General features: G+C 40.3%; 1 protein-coding gene across 2 annotated transcripts in view; it reads right to left on the bottom strand.

Annotated features, from left to right (window-relative positions):
- Man1a1 (mannosidase alpha class 1A member 1) overlaps window positions 1-23,789 on the bottom strand; it is a 170,044-nt gene that overhangs the window by 20,222 nt on the left and 126,033 nt on the right. For both annotated transcript variants that reach the window (XM_028772584.1, XM_028772585.1), the window contains exons 7-8: window positions 8,857-8,980; window positions 7,594-7,687 (exon numbers count right to left, since the gene is read on the bottom strand). In XM_028772584.1, the coding sequence (XP_028628417.1) occupies window positions 7,594-7,687; window positions 8,857-8,980 (218 nt within the window). The remainder of the gene's footprint in view (window positions 1-7,593; window positions 7,688-8,856; window positions 8,981-23,789) is intronic.

Here is a 23,789-nt window from a genome sequence, read left to right as displayed (position 1 = left end):
GGAAGGAAGGAAGGAAGGAAGGAAGGAAGGAAGGAAGGAAGGAAGGACAGTTTGACTGTCTTCTCACTCTACACACAGTACACCTCCACCTCCACTGCCACTGACTATTGATTATGCTTGGTCTAAGGCAAAGATCACCTATCTTCGTGCACCTGCAGCCAGGTTGCCTCATCTCTACAGCAAGAAAATGGCCCCCGAGGCTAGGAGAGAGCACAGGGTGGCTGAGAGCCATTTGACCCCACAGCCCACATAGGGCCCGCATAGGGACGCTTGCCTTCCATCATAAAACACCCACTCTAAGTTGAGTGAATCTTCATTTTCTGAGCACATTGCTTCCAAACCCCAAGCACAATTGATGTGAAATGCCATGCTCAGAACTGAGAGAACTTGACCATTAACAAAATGGCCTTTCAAAGTTTCATAACACAGAGCTAAATCTGAAATGAAAGGAGGATTCCTTTTCTTGGTTATCCAGGAATGTGGTTAGTCTATCTCCAGCTATAAAGAACTGTTCTGCTGCCTAGCTGCCAACTTCACTTTGAATCTACATGGGTGTTGAAAACAGTTCCTTCCTTCCTTCCTTCCTTCCTTCCTTCCTTCCTTCCTTCCTTCCTTCCTTCCTTCCTTCCTTCCTCTCGTTCTCTTTCCTCCCTTTCTTCCTCCTCTTTCTCCTCCCTCCCCCTCCTCCCCCTCCTCCCCCTCCCCCCCCTCCTCCTCCTCCTCCTCCTCCTCCTCCTCCTCTTCCTCCTCCAACTTCAATTTCATATCTTGGTCAGGTTTCCACTTGCCTACGTACAGACATTGGAATTCAGGGATCAACAAGGCTGGTGATGTATCTCAGTACAGGACACTTGTCTAGCTAATGCTCAGGCTCTGGGTTCAGTTTCCTAGCAACACACGCACACGCACACGCACAAAGTAGAGCAAGAGCCATTAAATGGCTATTTAAAACATTATATTTTCTGATTCCCCTTCCCACAAGCAGAAGGCTCTAGAACTCTACACACTGTACTTCCCACTCCCCTTCCTCTCTGTTCTTACTGTTGTGATCCTGGCTCAAGCCATCACCACTTCTGTCCTAGGTAGCTTTAACTGACAACTTGACACAGCCTACAGTCACCTAGAAATGACTCCCAAATAAGAGACAGATTGGCTCAGATTGACCCTTGGGTGTATCTGGGGAAGGCTGCTTTCTTTATTAGTGGGAGCACTCAGCCCGATGTGGGCTGTACCACTTAGACAGGTGGTGATAGGCTGTTTACGAACGTTCCAAGAAGTCCAAGCCTAGGAGTGAGCCAGCTAGCATAGTTCCTCTGTGGCTTCTCCTTCATGTTCCTACCTGACTTCCCTCAATGACGGGTTGCAAATTGGAAGTGTGAGCCAAACAAAGCCTTTCCCTTGTAAGTTAATTCAGGTCAGAGTGTTTCATCACAGGGACAGGAAGGATACAGAACAGTTCCTGCTTGTCGCTACTTATCACATTTCCTCACAGGGGTGTGCTATTTCTGCTGAATTTTAGTAAAATTCAATAGCAAGGTCACTTCCTCAACTGTCACAGTGCTTGGGCAGCTCCATGCAGTCCTGCCCACTGCGCAGGACATGGAAGTCAGCATGTCCTTCACTGCAAGACGCTCTTGTGTCAATCAACCTCTCTCTACACTCTTGGCACCTGGCCCCTTCACAGGAGAATCTGGTCACCACTAACGCAACATCCTTAGACCTTGCCTCTTTTGGAACCAAGAAGGACTTTCCTGTCTCAGTCTTCTCTGTGCCATTGGCCAGTTGGCCTCTGCTCACTTCTCATATTTCAGTTCTCAAAATTATCAGTGTCTGTCTCCCCTGGGGAATGAAAAGGACATACTTCATACCGAGGATCCCACATAGACCTTCCCTGAAAACCTTGAAGGTCTGCCCCTCCCTTCAAAAGATTTTGGACAGCATGCCTTGGCCACACTTTAATGTCCAGAATGTGGTCCAAGTATCTTGCCTTGTCACCAAGTCATGATCCAAGATGGCAGAGATAGGGCCTCATGTTCAACACTGGGCCCTGACGAGCTTCTTTCCCTCAAAACTAAGTGATGCCAATGTTAATAGGGACCTATTCCAACTAGTAGGGTCTGATTTTTACGTATTTAAGTATGCAATTTCCTTATTATGAATAGTCCAGAATCATCTGAATTCAATTTTAGGGAAAATGTTTTTAAAGTGGTAGCTCTGATTTCTTAAAATAGCAGCGCATAACCTTTACAGTTTCCTAAATGAATTACCACAGAAACCTCTGACATTTACAAAGTAAATAGACTAAGTCGGGTCTCATCAATAATGAGACCTGCTGTTGTAAGCATGGCTGTAGGAGACAAACGCAAGTGATGCATGGCAAAGCAAATCCCTGTCCAGTTACTGTCAAAATAACAAGGGCCGAATGAAGTTACGGGGAATGATGGCCCTGATCCAGACATGCCCTCCAGAGTCAGAACAACGACAGGGAAAACCAACCACCTGGAAAGGCTGGGTACTGCCCCCTTGGGTTATGAGTCCACAATGAGGGAAGAACAAGCTTGGGCATCCGGGAGTATTTTAAAACAAAAATGGTTATAAAACAATATATTTATGTCAGTTAATTTTGGTGTTAGTTAACATAAAACTTTTTTTGAAGATCAAACATCAAAGTAAAGGAACAACAAGGGACGCAATGCTTTTGACACTTTAGTATCTCGTCCGTTGAGCTTTCCTAGGTCTGGGTGACAGTTTGTGTGGTGACAGAGTTCTGTGTGTAACTTCTTAGAGGGTATAGGAGAGAAGATTTTTTTTTTTCAGAAGGACAGGACCACCAACTCCAGAAAAACAATAATTTGGTATTTTCATGCCTAACAGTTCTAAATGAGTAGTCACTCAAATCTTATGTTTGTCTCTAAAGGGGTAAATTACGATTTTTATTCTTGGTAGGAAGATGTCCCACACAAAATGACAACAAAATAGTAAAAAACAACACACAGGGGATCAAAATAATAATTTTTCCTTAAGTTTTAATAACCTTCATATGAATCTGAACTTATCTGTCCACAGTATTGTTTCAGTGCTACTTAGTGACTCAACACACACACACACAGACACACACACAGACACACACACAGACACACACACACACAGACACATAGACACAAACACACACACACAGTCACACAGATACAGACACACATGGACACACTTGGACAAACACACACTCAGTCACCCAGACACAAACACATACACACACAGACAGACATATAGACACAGACACACACAGACACATAGACACAAACACACACACAGACAGACATATAGATACAGAAACACACAGATACATAGACACAAACACACACACACAGTCACACAGACAGACACAGACCCAGAGGCAGACACTTCAGACACAGAAACATAGACACACACACACAGAAACACACAAACAGTCACATACACACAGTCACTCAGACATGCACACACACACAGAGACATACACACTGACACAGACACATAGACACAAACACACAGACACACATGCACGAGCACACATACACACACAGAGTCACACAGACACAGACACAGACACACACACACACAGCACCTCACCTATAGCAGCAATAATCACCAAGCCTGTCTCTCCGTGGCTAGGCTAGTATGCTCTTTAGCCACAGCTAAGAAGCAGTGACGACTTTTAGAGAAGGGTAAATAGAACTATTACCAAGAGAATGAAAGGTCAGATACAACACACCCCAGTATAAAAATCATTCAAGTAAACAGTTGCTAAGTAAGTACAAAGTACTGTGTTCTGGGTTAGCAAACACACCCATGGCATGCTTACAAACCTTTAAAGCTTTCAATCCCTAGGAAGAAGGATGTGCACGAGCATCAGGAAGGGGACTGTGGGTGGAAATAACCCAAATTGTTCATCTGGAGAGAAAGAAGTAGAGGTGTAGTGGGTGGTAACAAAATCAAGCCAGACCCTCGAGGGAGGAGGCCTCTGGAAGAACAGGTATGTGGTCTGGAACTTAGTGAAGAAGTTAGATAAAAGAGGTGAGGAAATAGCTTAAGGAACAACTCCCACCTATGGCCAAGTAGGCCACGGTTGAGAAATAAAAATAGAAGCCTTTCTTCCTTATGGCTGGAACACAGGATGGAGGGTGGGACAAGGCAAGCAGGAGACTCAGCAGTCCTGTTTGTTTTCCATCAGAAAACCAGCTGATAAGCAGTGCAAATGTAAATGACTCTTTGTTCTGGAAAACAGAGCCAACTCTATAGTGCATGGGTGACTGAGCAGGTGAAGTCAGAATGTTCTGGTGTCTTTCTTAGTATTCTCCTGAGCACCTTCTAAATCTGAAATTAAAGCAAGGAAGCCAGAGATCAGAGACTCTTCTCCAACTTCTGAAATATCCGAGAGAGGAACTCTTGCACTGGTCGCCCTTTTGGTAAATTATATCTAATTTTCCTGTATGCCAATACTCTGGTGGGCCTCACAGGTGTCAGATTAGTCTTAGTGCCCCTTACACACTCAAAGAGTGATGAGTACCTGAAGACAGTGCTCACTTGAGTAGGATCTATCTACATTAGAAACTGAAACAGAATTCAGTAAAATTTTTGTTGATTCACTGAAAGTAATAGTTGTAACAACAAGTGGTATTTTTCATAAAAAATGTCACTTCAAAAATTGTGGGAAGACTTAACACTATTTTTTTATTCCCACCCCCGATCTCCTTCATGTTTGCTTTCCTGGCTAGCTTCTCATGTCTGATCCAACTCTGATCCATGAGTATACTTTGCTTTGGCTAGAGTATACAAAGGGAAGGATCTCACGCAGTTGCACAGCTGGAGAGGAAGGAAGCACATCTTAATAGCCCAGCAGGAGCTGGAGGTGGGGTGCAGTTGGTAAAGCGCTCATCAGCTCATCGTACAAGTATGGGGACCGGCATTGGCTCTCTCTGAACCCACATTAAAAAACGGTGAGCATCGTGTCATGTGCTTGTAATATCAGCAACTGGGAAGGCAGAGGCAGGCACATTCCTGGCCAGCTACCCTAGCCCACAGACTTCCAGGCCAGTGAGAAATCTTACCTCAAAAAATAAAGTGGATGGTACCTGAGGAATTCAGATTAATGGCTGTCCTTCTCTGTCTCTCTGTTTCTGTCTCTCTCTCATGCACATACACACACATGCACACACACCTGGATGCATGCACAGGAGTATAGTACACATGCAGTTATCTTAATATATATATGTGTATATATATATTATCACACACACATATATATATATATATATATATATATATATATATATATATATATATATAGTTGTATATAAGCTATATACATAGCTATAACAGCAAAACTTAACAAGTAGCATTTAAAAGATTAAAGTGCTACAATGCAGGGTTACAAATCATATCAATAAACTGTATTTTATGTGTATGTGTGAGTGCTTGCATATATATATGCATATTATGTCCACATTCAGTTTCCCCATTGGGCTGAAGACAATGTTTGATACCTTGGAACTGGAACCCTAAGCAGTGTGAGCCATCAGGAAAGCCGCTGGGAACTGAACCTGAGTCCTCTGTAAGAGCAGCCAGTTCTCTTGCCCATGGAGCCATCCCTCCAGCCCCTCCACAAACTTTTATATTCTCTTAAAATCAGTTGAGTATCTTTTTGTTATTATTGGATCTTTTGGTTATGTGTGCATTGCTTGTTTGGAAACTATTGGGGTGTTTTTCTTTTCTGAGTTTGTAGATATACCATGTCGACACATTCTACTACATAATAAAAGCAAACATCACCTTTGTTAAAGCCACTACAAATATTATCAGGAAACTAATGAAGTCAAGCTCATGGCAAGATAGACAAGGTTTCTAAAATTCTAATTTTTATTTAGAAACTCAAATTTTACCACCACTGTTACAAACAAGTTTTTCCTGTTCAAGAACCAATGCCAACCAGGTCCGAATAACCAGCTGGTTTTAGTTGTAAAGATGTAAAGACAATCACAATCATGCCAGAGCAAGCAATAATATTGGTAATAACACAATCTTAAAATACATGATTTCTCCCATTCAACTGTTATTTTTCATTCTGTGTCTGAAATGCTTCTCTGTCCCTTCCTTTCCTCACACAGCGGTCATTACTGTGATGGTTGGTATTAATGGTGAACTTGGCAATCTAGAACCACTTAGGAGACAAACCTCTCAGCGTGTCTGCAAGGGAGTTTCTAATGAGAGTTAACTGGAGTGGGAAGACCCATTCTAAGCGTGAGTGAGTACCATCCAGTGAGTTAGGGCTCTACGGTGAATAAAAAGAACAAAGCAAGCTGAACATCTCTCTTTTCTGAACGCTGTCTTAAGCTCTTGCCACCATGATAGATTACCCCAGGGAACTGTGAGCTGGAATGAACCCTTCCTTCACTAAGCTGTGTTTGCGAAGTGTTTTGTTACACTAAGTCACTCACGTGATCACCTTGCCATAATGCACAGGTTGATGTTTACTAGAATCAAAATCATTCCTCTGCTTCATGAGAACATGCATAAGTGAAATTTGTCTATTTTAAATTAAATGACTGAAGATTTGTACTGTTAGGTGTTTGCCTTGGTTCTTATACAGCCAACCAGTTTTACCCACCACTGTCTACTTGATATAAGTGCAAATGTACCCAGGAAAAAGGCAAGTTGTCTCAGCATTTATAAACTTTTGATTCTGTGGACTCATGAAAGGTGTGCAGGACTTCCAGCAATCTGTAGACCACACTGAGTGGGAGCTTTCTTTATGGGCCTAAGGCCTCTAGATGTAGGCTCTATTACCAAGAGGAGACATGGGGGCCACTATGCTTCTCCTGCTAGCACTAGTGTGTTCTTTAAAAGAAGTACTTCTAAAAGAATAGTGATATATAATTATCTATGAATATGTTATTTAATATAAAGAAAAAAAAGCCAAAATTAGAGTAATAACGTAATGCCTTCCACATAGCTGGGTAGCTCACTTGCTTTCAATTGATACTTAGTGTATCACAGCCTTTCCAAATTGGCTTGAGAATATTCCCTTTTACAAATCCTAGTCTTTACACCTCTGTTGAAAGTGATCTGAAGCGGGCGATTCTGGCTCAGAAGATGTGTTTGACACTTATTTCTGTTCTAAAGGTAAGTCACTCAAGAAATCTTTATCTGGTAGCTTAAAATTATGAAGACAAAGAATCTCTGTCTGAGCTTCTAATTCCCCAGGTCAAAGTAGAAAGTGTTAGAGATGGAGTGGTCTAGCTACTACCCTGGACAAAAGTATCACTGTCATCTGCACAGAGGAACCCCCTTTCCTTCCAACCACACAGTCAACCTTCTATAAGTGGAAGTCCTAACCACACCAGCCAGCTCTTCCTTTTCTGTCTAATGGTTTCAAATATGCCTCTAACAATGTCATCAGACTCCAGCTCTGTGGAAACCAAGCTAACTGCTTCCCCAGCAGCATGCTTTCTAAGGCTGGTTAAGATCCAATCCCCCTTCTCAACATTCCTTGAGAAGAACTGCACTCTCCCTCCCGCTGCCCCTCCCACAACAGTGAATGCTCAGGTTTGGACTTACGTTGACCCCACTGTCCACTACTGGGGTTCAGATAGTTAGGATAAAGGCCTTCTGGTTTGTCCAGTTTGTTCAACACTGTCCGAATATTCATTACCTATAAAGGAAAAGGAATGTTAATGTGAAAAGCTAATAAAAAATTTGCATGCCATTCTCTCTCTCTCTCTCTCTCTCTCTCTCTCTCTCTCTCTCTCTCACATCAAGGTAGAAAAAAATTCATAAAAATGTTTCAGAATTTTGTCATGACAAAAAAATAATAGGAATCAGTGCATATAGTCATAGGTAGCTATAAACCCAGACCCCAAATTGAGACTTCGAATCTCTATATTAAGGCTATATCAATGCATAAAAACAATAACTACTCTTTTGGAATTGTGCCTTTGAATAGGATGATATGGAAAATAAACAAATATAAATAGTAGGTCAAGAGGAGAAAAATGGTGTGGAAAAAAAATAAAAAAAATGGAATTATGCAAATTTCCTCATTCAGCTCCACTCATTCATGCAAGGGTGTAGGGATGGGGCTTTGATGGATACTGAGGAGGGAGGAGTCTCTTCCCTCTTCACCCCCTCCCCCAACCCCTTGTGAGGAGGCACAAACAAGGGGTTATAGGAGCATTTATAAGCCAAGAGATCTAGAACTGAAATCTTCCTGGTCTAACCCCTAACTGCAGACCTGCCGGTGACTACAATGTCAGAAATAAGGTTCTGTTATGAGATACTCCCTGAGGAATCATTTTGCTGTGGAAGTGTGTGTTCGCTGAGGAAAAATTGGATAGGACAGGTGGTGAGGTGAGGTGGCAGGGGTGTACTATGGTAGTCAGATGGTCTGGAAAGGCTGATGTGCTTGAGGGGAATTTCAACAAAGTGAAATATAACTCTGTCAAGGAATTTTGCTTAAAAGAGGTAAAAGCTAAAAGCTGAGTGGTGTGGTAATATTGTAATGGATGGGTTTGCCTCTTGAAAACAAATCTTTTCTGCTGCCACTTCATATTTATATAACACCTTAACCTTTCACTTGTGTGCTACATACAGTGTCTACAGTGCTACATATTTTTAAGATGGAATAAATTTCACACAGGTAAGCAACTTCCTTAATGTACAGCAAACCACAAGGGGTAAGGTGGGCCCTCTCTCCACAAGTTACATAGTATCACGGAAGGACTAGTTACAATCTGGTGAAATAAGTCATGTTACAATGTGTCCCCCAGACACACAAACATTGTTTCCTTTCCCACCCTCTGTACAAGTGTTTCCAAGACTCACCTTTTCGGCAAAGACAGGGTTTCCTGATAAGTGGGCCAAATGCATGAACTCCAGATGGAGAGTTCCAAATTCTGCCAGGATACTGCTGCCTCCAGAGGCCCAGGGCCAGTTCCGCCCGATCCCACTAAGGAAGAAAAGACACGGAGGAGTTATGAGTCAGGTTGGTTCCAAGGTTCTAATGGCAGACATTGTTAAGCTCACACCTCTGGGATGGCATTCCTATAAAAGTGGACTCAGTATAACAGACCATCACTTTTTTTTTTTTTCTGGCTACTGGTTTTAAGCTTTGATTCCCATTTTCCACCGAAAGTCCAAAATATGTCTCACATAACATAGTTTGGAAGGTCCAGGTGCTGTAGCATCCATGATCTGATACAGCTTTTCAACATCTTAATTGAGATTGCATGGAATTTTAGATATTTACATTATCTTTAAACATCTATTTGGATCGGAGGTATATTTCAAACACTCTTTACTTAAAAACTTCTGTCCTTTTCCAAATCCTGCCTCCAATTACTAGACTTCCGTATGTGTGTCTTCACACTAAATTTTATCTATTTTTTTTAAGGCACTGACTCACTGCCTGTCTTACTTAATCTATGCTTAAGAATATAAAATTATGTTATATAAACCTCAAAGGCATGAGCTGCAAATATATTGATGGATGGTTTATCTAAAAAAAAAATACTTAAAAAAAACAGAGGGTTATTTTTGTCTTTTTAAAATGTGTGTTGAGTATGGTTTAATATCATGCCACTGGTGCATGTGTCCTTAAGCACAAATGCAGAGGCCATTGGAACATCAAGTGCCTTGACACAATACTCTTTTTGTCTTATTGCTTTTGAGACATGTTCTTCCAACCAACCCTGTGTGAGGGTCGGAAAGCCCAGAGAGTCTCCAGTCTCTGATTCACTACAGCACTAGGCTCATAGAACTATGGAGTTGCAACCAGCGTTTTGTGGGAGTGGTGGGATTTGAACTTGTGCATCAAGTATTCTTACCCACTGAGACATCATCCCAGTCCCAAACATGATCCCTTGAGATATGATCAGACTTTGGGTATAGTTTGTTTCGGGGAAACATACTTACATCATTGAGACATATATAATTCAAATAAAGTTAAACATACACTCGACTGATAATTGCAACCACTGTACTTGCAAATGCACATCTTGGTTTTGGTTTAGACTTGCATTTATTGCACATTATTTGCTATGCAGTAGTGACAGTGAAGGACACTGGGATACAAGCATGCTGAGACAACAACTTATTTTCTCAAAGACTTTACAGAGCATTAAGAGGCAAATATTTGAGCAGAAAAAATCCAGTATGGTATGTCAACGCCAAGGTGAAGGTGAGAAGAGTTCCTAGGGTATCTTGTACAAGGATGTACTGCGCAGCCTCAGAGCATCACAGGATGCCTCCTTTGAGCCCTGCGTTGAGTTAAAGAATAAGAATTAGGGGGAGAGAGCAGTGAGGAGGTGAAGGTAGCCTCATGCCCACAGCAGAAGGTACCAAGGGGAGGGTCTGACCTCATGGATGTAGAGAGAGAGGTAGCAGGCACAGTGGCTGTCACACCTGAGCCTGGCACCCAAAGTTGGTGGAAAGGCTGGTTTTCCTATTTTGAACATAGATTCTTTTTAAGTGTTCTTGGTGCTCCTTAAACTTTCAAGCTACCTCTTTTTACACAGGTAAACTTCTTCAGCCCTGTCATGGCCAGGCTGGTGAAGAATATGAAGCCTGACCAAGGAGGAAGCTGGGCATGGGAAACCCTGGGACCTCTTATTCTCTATCCATTCAGAGCCACGTTCAGGTTTCGTTTCAAAGCTCACAAGTATGGCTGACATACCTAATGAAAGGGAACACAGAGACCTGAAAACCTTGCATTCATTCATTTTAGATAATGTCCTAAATGTTCGGTTCTTGAAGTATGTGTTACTCCTACTTTATAGTTAGCTCAATAAAAGGAATGTTAAATTATCCAGATGTAATGTAAAGTTACCTTCAGATTTAGTTAATGGTGGCCAGTGCATTGGTCATTTGTTGTCAGGACATGTCAATGTTTTTACTCTATACATTTCATCAGCAAAGTCAAACCCTATTGAGCAGAAGTACAAAATCCTCCATTGAGGAGAAACATTAAGAACTAATTTGTAACATAAGGTCATATCAGGGTAAGACAGACAGACAACTTTATCTAAGAGAAGGAAGAAATCAGGAAGTAGTGAACAACTCCAGCCTACCCTCTGGAATCCAAGGGACTGATTTTTCTTTTTTTCAATTTAGGGGATTAGAACACGTGGAGGCATAATTAAAAGTGCTAGTTACACAACCAAAATGAACTAAATAAGACTCACACTTATTTAGTATCTACACATTTGTTCCTTGTAATTTATATGATGAGAAAGGCAGCTAGGCTTATAAGTGTGTATATCTTTGTCAATCTGTCAGCACGAAGAATTAATGTATTTCATTCAGTACAAATTATTTACAAGATGGCTGGCTATGCTCGTTCTTAAATATGCAACTAGGGAGTAGCTGAAGAAGTCAGAGAGGACACAGCACAATCTCAATCTCATAGACTGATGTACAAAGACCAGAAGTCGATCTGGACAGTGGATGGAGCACACCACGTGACGAGACCTGTGTGACCTGCGAGACAGCATCTACTCTTGCATACCACAGAAATCAAATCCAAATTTTGGTCACTCAGAGAGGGAACAGCAGAAAACTTTCTAAAATTGTTTTACTTAGCATTTTTAAAAAGACAGGGCTTAGCCTAGATTGACATGGGACTCATGTTAAAGGTTAGGCTGACCTTGAACTTGTGATCCCTGTTCCCCATATGTCTGGGTTACAGGTACAAACCACTGTGCCTAGCTACAAGGTCTTTTATTGCTCCAAATTCTGAGTCTAGTGATGAATCTATGCATTTCTAAAGCCAAAATTTCTACATGTACCATAGGCATAAGAATAGCGGGGGTGGGTTTGGGGGGGGGCACGGGAGGACTGTGGAAGGAGAAATGAATCCTGGGAGAGGTTTTCTCTCTTGATTTAGAAGTCAGGGTATCCTGTGTATTCTGCTATATCATAAGCCAAACATTTTAGTTCTTCAGTCCAAAATTAATCTTATCTGGAGGATCAGGGGACTGAAGATGCTTTTAATGTTGTTTCATGGTCCAGTTGTAGAATTTTTTCACCTGGTCTGTTTTACAAACGTGAATAATATTCTATAAAAATATGTTAAAGGCAAAATAATAGCTTGTGTAAAAAAAAAAAAAACTATTAGTTTTGCAAGACAAGCCTGAAAGGGAGGGCCATTTAAATATTCCCAACTTTGTTATAACATCTACATTTTAAGCCAAAATGATGAGTCAGTGTATAGAAATGTATACACAGAGGCAATTAACATGATCTGGGCGGCTGCCAAAGGGCTGGTTCAAAGGATCCTGGAACAGAACTGTGAACTGCTCTGGCAATCTAGTGTCACGGTCTTCTGTTTCCCCCAGTTTCTTACTCTTCCACTTTAAGCAAGAATACTATTTGATATGTATCTTTCAACTTTTACTTAGTGTCAACGTCCAATATGCTACTAAGGTCATCAGGGCTTGAAAATAAATCTTATCACAACAAAAAAATAGTTGTCTTCAGCAAGTGAAAATACAAAACTGTCTTTAATAAAGACTGGACTCATTGGGTCCTTTGAAAACCATAAAATAGTATTTTTTTACAGAGTTTTTACAGTTTATTAGGAGTGGCAATATATCCTGATGCTACTGTACTCAAAGCATTAAGGGGTGATTACTTACTGACCTCTTAGCTCTGATTTACAGTGGGTTTCGTGTGCCTTTTCTGTCGCCTGGGAATAATGGGTAATAGGGCCAGAGGAAGAAAACACACCACTAATGACCCATTCTACTCCTGTCTGAATCCCATGGGAGATAAGCTAACTCTTCCTAAGGCCGGTAATGATGTAAGTAGCTAGTCGAGCATTCTGGATAGATGGTTCACCCTTTCAAAATAATCTTAAATGGAGCTTACCCCACAGGAGTGTATTTTATCAACGCTACCCAGATACAATTAGGTCAGTAACACATATAGTTGGCAATGTAGTGTGATCAAATACAACAACTGGAGAATTTACAGAGCCGGAATGAGTCTTAAGAACTGCCAGATTAATGTATAAACAAAGCATTAAACACTTATACAGCGCCCGCCCATTAGCTACGACTTTCAATTCACCCTTCCCTGTGGCTTCCTTTTCTATGCAAAATGGAAAAGGGAGCAATTTTCATTAAAAAAAAATAAGGAAAAAAAACCATAATCTTCAAGAGTCCTCTTGCCTGAATGATTTCTGATTAGCTGATCAGTGAATAAACTTTCTTTAAGTCACAGTCTATAATCCAGTTTACTCCTTGGGGTGACAGAGCCATCAGTCGTTGGAAGAAAACCTCTCCACATCCTATATATTACCCGAAAGCCTTACTCAAGCATGCCAATGTAAAGACCCACAGGGATATTGAATAAAAAAGAGGAAATTCATCTGGTATTACTCCTTTTGGATTTTTTTTTAAAAGCACAAATTAGGAAAGAATAATTAGAAATTTCATCAATGAGTGTTTCAAAGCTAATCCATCTAGAGATGTGGCGATTTCAGCTGCAGGGACTGATGTCTCCTTCCTGCAGAGGTGTGAAGAGAGCCAAGGACCCAGTAAAAGCTGCACCCCAGGGGACACAGGTCAAGACTGTCCCAAAGTCTACCATAGGAAATCCAACAGAGAGGACCATGCCCTCAGGGAAGAGCAGCTGATTCAGGGCAGCCATTTGACTAAATTACTCACAATCACAGCTGCTACCTCTAAGTAGCAGCTTGAGTGTGCTTAAATCTCTCCAGAGTTTCCATACAAGAATTTCACAATGTCTAACATAACATTCAAAATTTGTTATACTCTGCTCAATTTCATCATATATATTTATTTTAGAATATTTTAATTTTTTCTGATTCTTAATATTCTTCTTCGTGTCTCATTAGCTAAATTTGGAGCTGTAAGTTAAAAAGACAGAGGTGCCAAGAAACATCTCTTAACCTTCCTCTGTGATCCCAAGAGCCTATATGCCTTTTTTTTTTCTGCTTGTCCCTTGGGTAGGATCTCATTGCTAACTGTTGTCAAGGAACAGCAGATTAGATGGATTCAGTTTTCTTTGAATTCTTAGGTGAATTTTATTGAATTCAAGAAACATTACCAAAAAGTCTCATTAGAAGACATTATGGTGCATGTAGGATGTATGAGTAGGCACATAAGAAGACCAGAATCATATTCTATACATTGCATTAAGTAACCGTAACATTCCTTTCATTTTCCATGCCAAATGATGCACACACTTATTTCTGTTGAGTGGGGTTTCTTTCTTAATGGATATACTCTCGTTAATTTACTTTTGTTTTGTTATGTGTTCTTGATACAAGGGCTCATTGTGTAGGTTTGACTGGCCTGGAATATATCAGGTCAGCCTTGAACTCAGAGCCACTTGCTTGAACCTCTCAAGTTCTGAAATTAGAGGCTTATGCCACTTCTTTTGGATTGTATGGCTGACTTAAAACACTAGCAATAGGCACTGAAACACAGTTACATAGTTATTTCTTGCCACTATTGCTAGTCTAGATGTATCTTTTAAAAGTAACTCCTTTTCAGACAGGAATAACTACATATCCTCCACCTGGAAGATGTTACCTTAATTGTCTAAACTGAAAAGAGGACTGATTTGGGAAGTGTAACAGGTGTAAATGGCCAGTCTGATGTCTTGTCACATGGAGAGAGACATCTAGAGCTTATGGGAATTTCCTCACTTCATCTGATGTAAATCATGGCACTAGGTCCTTTAAACTGGATCAGGTTAACTACAGTGTTCATCTGTACTCAGACACTTCAGAATGGAACAGAAGTAGATCCTTTGAAAACCACCCCCTACTCACGTGGTTCTCCAGTCAGCCCCTTCAAATTCTCCTACACTTGGATTTTTAGTATGATTGTTCCAGCACTCTAATTTTACACATACCACCACTGCAAGACAGTGAAATTGCTATAAACTTTGGTTATGATTGTTCACCTGAGGGTCACCCATGGGATACATTGTGAAATCAGCAGAGATTCCAGGAACTGAACAATTCTCCAGTTTCTGCATCACTGTCTCTTGCTGCTACAGTGGGTAAGCGGCCAGCTGTCAAGATCCTTGGGGACAGAGATTCCTAATCTGTGCCTTGAACATAATCCCAGTTTCTTACACTGCCAAAAACCAGAGGAACTAACAAACGATTAATTTTTAAAACAAAACGAAAAATGTTCCATTGGCTTCCACCACAAACTTGATAGTCAATGATGTAATATTGTATTTGCTGTTACTCTATAGGTACCCCTGACAATCAATTAAACATAAAACAGAAGTCTGTGAGATGGATCAGTGGGTAACAGCACTGACAAGTGTGTAGAATTGAGTTCAAGCCCCAGGAAGGAGAGAACTGATTCACTTGTCTGATGTCCTATATTCATGCACTGTGGTACTCATATGCATAGGCATAAACACACAGAGACATACCGACAGATGCACACAAACAAACACACACACACACACACACACACACACACACACACACACACAAAATAAAAACATAATAAAAACACCCAAACGAAAACTAAATATATAGCCAACACTGGCTGACTGATTTCTTGAAAAGATATAAACGACCTTACATTGGGGCGTGTATTCCTTGTAATCATGAGTCACATCAATGGTAAAAATCTATGAGCTACACTGTGCCTTTTCCATAAACACATATGCTATGCTCTAACCATGTCTACCCTCCACTTTAATGATCACGAGTGTCTTCTTTGTTCCGTAAGAGCTGCAGACCTGGCATAAGGTACCTGAGGACAGGTGTAGCACTGGAGCAATTTCCATCGAAAAGAATGGTTCGCTATCAATTTTGACAGAAGTCATATCAGTCTTTTGGAGAAAAATCTGTGATCTATTAGTATACTATTAAATAATTTTGTTCACCAGGCTGAGAAATAAGTACTTCCAGATGTCCCTTGCTCAATAAGCTTACCCCGCCGTAATCTTATTGAGTGCTTACTCCGTGCCAGTTAGTGTGTGATACAACAGCGAACTCTGTGGAAAATAGCTTAGTTATTTTTAAAGTCAATCTGGCCTCCACTGAAAGTGTTGAGGGTTGAAGTCTAACGTGCGAGTCAATTAAGTTTCGGTCCAGTCAGCTAAGCTGAATACACAGTTGGGGGGGGCAATCAATTCTGTCTCTTCTGTAAGTGTTCCTTAAGCTTTTTATTTGAGAAATCAAGTGGATTTTGATTATATTTTCATAAAAGTGAGCTTTTCTCAGTGTTCTAACAAACACTCTGATATCTCACGGCTGAACACAGATCCTCACTGTCAGTTTTTTCCAGATATTAGACTTTTGGGAGTATTTGCAAGAGGATTCCTTCTTTGATGCCAAAAGAAGATGGACAATAAATTGTTTTTAAGGCAAGATCAGCAAACTGAATATTCAAAAATCTATAGCGAGAAAATGTAAATACTGTAGTTGTTCTTTAAATTCTCAAACTACGAATTAATTGCAAAAACGGCTCAAGAAAACAGATGATGTTTAGATAATCCACACTAGTAATTAGGTGTTCTTTTTAGGCTGTGGTATACAAGCTTAGCCATTCCTGTTAACATATAAAGTAAATACAACCAAGGAAAGAAACAGAACCATTAATCAAACCATCTTATAATTTAAAATGGTAGCTTTCCTTAGATTTGAATTTTTATGTAGTAGTACTATACAGTATATGCCTGGTTTGTGGTAAGAACAAGCAGATCTCGGGAAGGTCTTGGTTGGTAACGTGTTTGCCTTCCAAGTATGAAGACCCAGGTCTGGATCCCTAGAAACTATATAAAAAGCTGGGCGTGGGGGTGCATTCCTTAACCCCAGCAATGAGCATGTGGGAGGTCGAGACAGCTGGGTTCCTGGAAGCTCACTGTCTGGTTCACCTAGTCTAGTGCTCTTGAACTTGAAGTTCCACATCAATGATTCAGGTGGAATTCACATGAGGAGTGACACCAGAGGTTGTCTTCTGACACACACAGACACAGACACAGACACACACACACACACACTCACAGGGTTGGGGATGATAGATGGTATTGAGAGCCGCCTACAGTTAACCCTTTGGAGGTTGTTAGTACTTTATGGAATAGTTTGACAACCAAAGTTTTAGACAAAAATTACGACAAAGAGAAATAATGTCAATTAAGAATACAGAGACCCACAATAAAGACAGATATTTTTCTCAACAGAATATGCATCACCAGAATGCAATCAATGGTGGCCCTGGTTTTCTTCAGCTCTTTACATAACTTAGAGCCAGTGCCATGGGATAGTCTGACATGGATCATGACACACATAGCTTTGTGACACCTTGTGTGTTTTAGTTCACCTCCTAACTGGAGACTAAGATCAAAGGCAGGAGGACACATCTGTTTCCTTTGCCCATATCAATCCTCTGCATAGACATTCTCAGAACAGATGCTGAAATTTAACAATTATGGCAGCCACTAATCCATTTCTACCATGATAATCCTTAATGTTTTCTATCAAATTTAGGAAGTATTTAAAGCAAGATTTATTGCTCATAGCTAATGTATTTTCAGTGATTAAGGATTCTTTTTAAAAAAATACTGGAAATCTAACTAAGCTTCAGCAACTTGTACACAGAAAGAATCATCAAAATATTTTTATGGGCTTAACTTTTGGAAAGGAAGAAAACAGAAGGAAAAGAGAGCCAAAGTCGTCTCCTTGCATTTCTTGTGAATGGAGTTATGTCTTCATGTGCCACCAGGTAAAGGGGCATGGCAAAGGCTGCAGGAATTCTGACACTGTGTCATTTAACTTTTGGGGATGTGAACTAGTTATAGGCACAGAGTTCTGAGGAGTGTGGAAAAGCAAAGGTGAACTCTGGACAAATTCTAGTAAGCCAACATGACTTCTGCCCATAGATCTGGCTTGAGAAGGACGGCTGTACAATACAGCGAACGGCAGGAGCCCGGGGCTTCACGTTGGGTCTGCTCCTGGTACAGCATATCTTATGATTGCAGTAAGTGCCCGATTTTTCCTTGAATGTCAATTTAAGAACAATAACGGTGTTTATGGGCTATTTTTTCCCTTCATTCAAAATGAGAATGCTTTCTTAGATCCCATGAGGAAAATGTACATTCTTAGAATTTCAGATTACCTACTTCAGTTAATAGCAGAACGACAAATGTGAAAAATAGCACAATTATCTTGTAATGTGAAATGCGAAGAAGGAAATAAAGCAAGATGATGTGATGGAGCCCGGTGGGTAGCTTCTGTGGGCTGGTTTACTGGAAAGCGTCTGTGTTAGGGGAGACTTCTATGGTGAGCATGGGAAGGACCTGCCGGTGCAGACCATAGGGAAGGCTATGTCCTCAGGTGGGCACAACTGCACAATATAACAACACTCTGCTGGTTGTGTAGAAAGAAGTTCTCCAGCCATCAGGGAGTCCAACAGCAGGGACTCCCTGATGGCTGAGGAGGGCAAGATCTGAGATTTACTCTAAGCGCAATGGGAAGTCATTTTAAGTGGAGCATCCAATCAGGTTTGCATTTTCAAATCCATCCTATGGACTACAATAGGAAGGGCTGCCTGATAACAAGACAGGAAGTGAATATGAAAACTGTCCAGGTAGCAGGCACGTGGGGGCTGGACTAGCAGCTAATGTCAAGACAGATAAGAAAACTGGGGTTACATTCCAGCGCTGAGTTTGGTCTTCAGGATAAAGTCCCATATATGGAATTACAGTGCAGAGAGTATGCATTGAAAGTTTAATGATCCTTAACCAACAACTTCCTTTTAAAACTTACCCCACCGTAATGTACATATGCACTAGAATGATCCAGCTGCTCATTAATTGAGCATTTGTGTAATTAAAAACAAAAACTTGCTCAATCCTGTAGGTTAGTATTTTCATGACTTACATTTCTCCACTATAACCTTCCAATGTTTAATGGACAATTTCCTTCCTTTCTTGAGAAGTATGGTTTTTCCTATAGGTAGTATTGCCTCCTTTATTACATTCTGTATAAACATTTAAAAATTACACAATACTCATTTCATGAAGGAGACAATGAATAAATGATTTTGGAAGAGATCGATATTTTATTATCCCTTATCTGTACTTGGCCCTGAGTCTCCAGCAGGCAAGGCTACCTAACAATGTCACCTATCAACCTTTCAGACAAATAGATTTACTCTCACAGTCTGGGTATACTGTTCACATTCAAACAGGCTCATGAATGTTTGGCCTCCAACACAATGTCCATTTTAGGGGAAATGACTGGATCATGTGGGCTTTGGCCAATGGAGAATCAGGAGTTCAAGGTCATCCTTAGTTACTAAGTATAAGACCAGCCTGGACTACATGAGCTCCTGCCTCAAAACAAAAATGAAAATGCAAATAAAAATCCTAAGACAAAAACATAAAGATTATACTCATGACATTTTACATGGGAATGCAAAATTTACTTGGAAGCTGGCTACAAAGCATTTGAGTTATGGCCCAGAAAACCAAACCAAACCAAACCAAACCAACCAAACCAAACCAAACTAAACCTTGAGTATGCTTTTCCCATACTCCAATACTTTGCTGACATTTAAACGGGGTGGACTCTTAAATCTGATGTACAAATTTTCAACACAACCCAGTAGTCAATGCTATAGCAGCATGCGTATTTCTGGCTGTTTTTAGCAAGATTTACAGTCAGAATCATAAACAAAAAGCAGAGTACAAATACTTTAAATACAGTTTGGGTGCAAAATAAGAGCGTACATCAAGGGCCAAGGAACGTGTCTCAGCTAAAGACACTGAGAAGCCTTGTACCTTTCTTCAGGCCAGTAGGATGGATATTTAAGGGGGACCTGAGGAATTCTCTATAGATTTCACCTCCTCAAATAGATGGAATATAAACTAATTTGAAAGAATTTCTTGTAAGAACAGAGTGCCACTGGGTTGCTTTGGAGTTTGTTTCCCAGGATGCATTTTGTGGTAGTACCTAGCTAGTCACAGGTCACTACAGTGATGGTTCAAAGGGGCTTGACTTTATCTTGAAATGGTGTCAGAACTTAGAATTCTGAGTTGGTAGACATATTTAAAAGGTAAGCATCCCATATGTAGCAGATGTACAACTCAGTCTTCATGTGGGTTCTCCAACAACTGGGGTGGAGGCTGTCCCTAAAACTCTTGCCTGCTTGTCAAATCTGTTCCTCTAACTTGCTGCCATGTTTGGCTTCAGAGAGAGAGGAGGCATCTAGCCCTACAGAGACTTGATGTGCTGCAGGGGAGATACCTGGGGGGGACCCTCTCAGGGGAGAAGGGGAGAAGAGGAGGAGGGATTATGTGAGGGGGGAACTCAAAGGGAGTGTATCAATTTGGAAGTAAAATGAATAAGTAAATAAATTAAAAAGGCATGCATCTTTGGAAGCTTCCACCAGATTTCAAAGGACAGAGTCCCAGGCTAAGCACTGTGCGCCCGTGTGGGAAAGCCTGTTGGTTTCTCCTGAGAGGGGGAAGCATGAAGCTAAGAAAATAAAAGGAGACAGCAAAGGAGAGCCCAGAAGTTCCATCATGGCGAAGCAGTGTCTCTAGGGGAACGAGACAAGGGAATAGGTACAGCATGTGCAGGACAGTGGTCAGTGGCTGAAGTTAGTAGGTTGATTTGCACGCCTGTGGTGTCATCGATGGAGTTTGTCCTGATGATCTCAAACTTGCCTTGTTCCCCTTACTCCTTTATAGTTCCCATTTCCCTCTGTTAAAAATGGAAAGACTGAATTCATGATATGTTGTATGTTGGAAATATAAAACTTGTTTTCCATTAACCAGGGTTTAGCATTTTGACCTGAGTCTCATAGGAGACTCTGAACTTGACCTTTGGAGTACTGCTGAACTTGACCTTTGGAGCATTGCTGAAACAGTTGAGACTTTGGAGACTTCGGAGGAGCTGATGGATTTTGGAAATGGACTAAATGCCACTTTTTGAGAGGATCATAAAGGCCAGGGTTAGTGTAGAATGTTACGGTTTAGATATGACATATTCTCATAAAAAGGCTCCTGTGTTTGGTCCCCAATGCAATGTATCAAGGTATAGGATTGGATAAAGAGGGATTTGATTAACTAAAGATTAATCTGATGGATTCATAACTTGACATCACTACACTGGGCAGTGTTGGAAACTATGGGTTTAGGACCTGTTAGAGGAAGCAAGTCACTGGGAAGATGCCTCTCAACAGTATACACTGTCTGCGCTCCTTATCTCTCTGCTTTTCAGTTGGCTCTGTTACTGTATCCTGGCCACCATGATGCGCCTCATCACAGGTTCACATTAAGAAAGCCAGCTGAGCCTGCCCTGGGCGCTTTGAAACAGGGAGAAAAAAATAAGCCTTTACTCTTGTAAGATTTTTTTCCACATGTTTTTGTCACTGAATGTCTCTCATACACAGGGTTTGCCATCCTCAATAAAACAGGATTATGTTATGTACATTACTTAGTAACATGTCTGTTTCCATTAGCGCTTGTCACAGACATCTTTCTGGGATAATCATTTTTAATAGCTGTATAATAACATTCTATAAAGTACATAATCACATTTTATTAAACCCATCCTCTACTGACAGGCAGGTAGACCTTTCTCATTTAAAAAAAATGTTACAACCATGCCACATTAACCATGAATATTTATTGTAATCCTCTCATAAAAAGCATTTTATATAAAAGCCTCACCTTTTATATATCCTATGATTTGCAGGCCTTTTATAAATGTGTTGTCTTTTGACTTTAAGTTTATCTTTGTTATAACTAATTTTTATTTTTATATTGCATGTGCATTGGTGTTTTGCCTGCTTGCATGTCTGTGAGGGTGTCGGAGCCCCTGGAACTGGAGTTACTGGAACTGGTGTTACAGAGAGTTATGGGCTGCCATGTGCGTGCTGGGAATTGAACCAGGCTCCTCTCGAAGAGCAGACAGTGATCTTAACTGATGAGCCATCTCTCTAGCCCTTTGTAACTAATTATTACTTGGTAAATTCTTCTGAAATCTTCCCCCCGCACTGTATATACCCTGAGTTCTGTGTTTGAGTTAGAAAATCTGTCCTCTACACCCAAACTTACATTTTAAAAATCCCGTAGGTCTGGGAAACAATTTCTCTTTTCAGTTAGGTTCAAAAGTAAAAATTATAGTAGGATGACAGGAATAGAAATACATTTATATTTTATAGCTATATGTATTTTGTTTTCCATATATAATGCATTTAAATGTATTATACTCACCTGTTCAATAATCTTGCTAATTATGGATGCTAAATAGCTTATGTATTTTAAAGTTATTTTATTTTTGGCATTCCTTTTTCATTTTACTGAAGAAATTTATGAATTGATTTATTATTTCTTGAGATTTAGGAGTTTCGTCAGTATTTCCGAATAGTAGAGACAAACCAATATGTACCTAACAGCAGAAAATGTTATATCCAGATGGGCAGGGAAGAGGTGGGTCAATCAGGGCATAGACAAATCACCATTTAATGTTATAGTTGCATCTATTGCATCTCAGGAAGGACCCTGGATAAGTCTTTAACTCTGGAAACAAAATTTTAATTGCAGACCTCACCTTGTAGAGATTAAATGATATGATTCAGACAAAAAGTGCCTTGAAACTCACATGGCTTGTCCCAGAGAGATAGTTTTATCGTTTTAGATTAAGCAACTGACATTTAAAAAAAAAGTTTCCTTTTTTAAAATCTGATTTTTCTTTTCAATTTTAGAGATCTCTATTCAATAAAAATAAATTCACCAAATGTTCACTTGGAGACAGAAATTACAGACAAGTAGTAATGAAATAATGTTAGGCATTCCCAAGATTCAAAAATCGAACAAATTTTTACTAGCAGCCAATTTTCTTAAAGCAATTTAATTGGTATGCAACCACCAATATGTAGACTTTTAAGAAAGCTCAAATGCTCTCTAAATGTTTAGAAAAAGGTAATTAAAATGCTTCAAGTTGTAATAGAGGCCTATAGATACTAACAACACATCAAATGATGTAATAGAAAGGACCAGAGAAATCTTGTTCAGACATTTTTTTTTTTATCTCTTCGAAGTTTAATACAAATCTTATTCTGTCTGGGGAAGGCACAAATCCTTCATGCAAGATGACTAAATAATCAATGATAACTACTCAATAGAAACATCATTTATATAGTCTATTTCCTGTGCAGTGTTTGGTTTTGGGGGGCAGCGTTTCTCTGTGTCAACTGAAAGCCATTGCAAGAAGAAGATTCTCTAATGAGAGCTGAGAGATTACCTCATCTGAAAATTTCAGACTTGGAGACTATGGGATGCTCATAGTGTGACATCCACAGGATTCAGGGGTCTTTGTAGACGAGCCAGTGGCGAGATTATCAGAGTAAGAGGTGGCTCGATTGGCAACATCAAAGAAAGAGTGTGTTCCAGACACAACAGGGCAGTTGTACATATGAGGAGCTATTAATATTTAATAGCTGATGGGAGAGAGGAGAACCAGTTTTCTTTGATGATGTGACCCTTTGGAGGTTGACCACATGCTAGGGCAGGCCTTATCCCCAAGACTAGCTGGGCAAAACAAAGTGTACTCGATAAAGAAAAAAATAACAACAAAAGAATAGATCTCAGTTGGGTGGGAGAGGATGGGAGGAGGAAGACAGTGGTTATAGGAGGAGCTGGGGGCGGGGTGACTATGCTCAAAATACAATGTACTTTCAAAGAGTTAATAAAAATAACGTTAAAAATCTGTGTCTTATATAGCTATATAAATAGGAAACAAAATATTT

Source organism: Grammomys surdaster, unplaced genomic scaffold (assembly GCF_004785775.1).
Source record: "Grammomys surdaster isolate TR1022 unplaced genomic scaffold, NIH_TR_1.0 215, whole genome shotgun sequence".
In the NCBI taxonomy this organism is placed as follows: Eukaryota; Metazoa; Chordata; class Mammalia; order Rodentia; family Muridae; genus Grammomys; species Grammomys surdaster.
The sequence above is the reverse complement of the archived record's forward strand: the minus strand, read 5'-3'. Positions and strand labels throughout refer to the sequence as shown.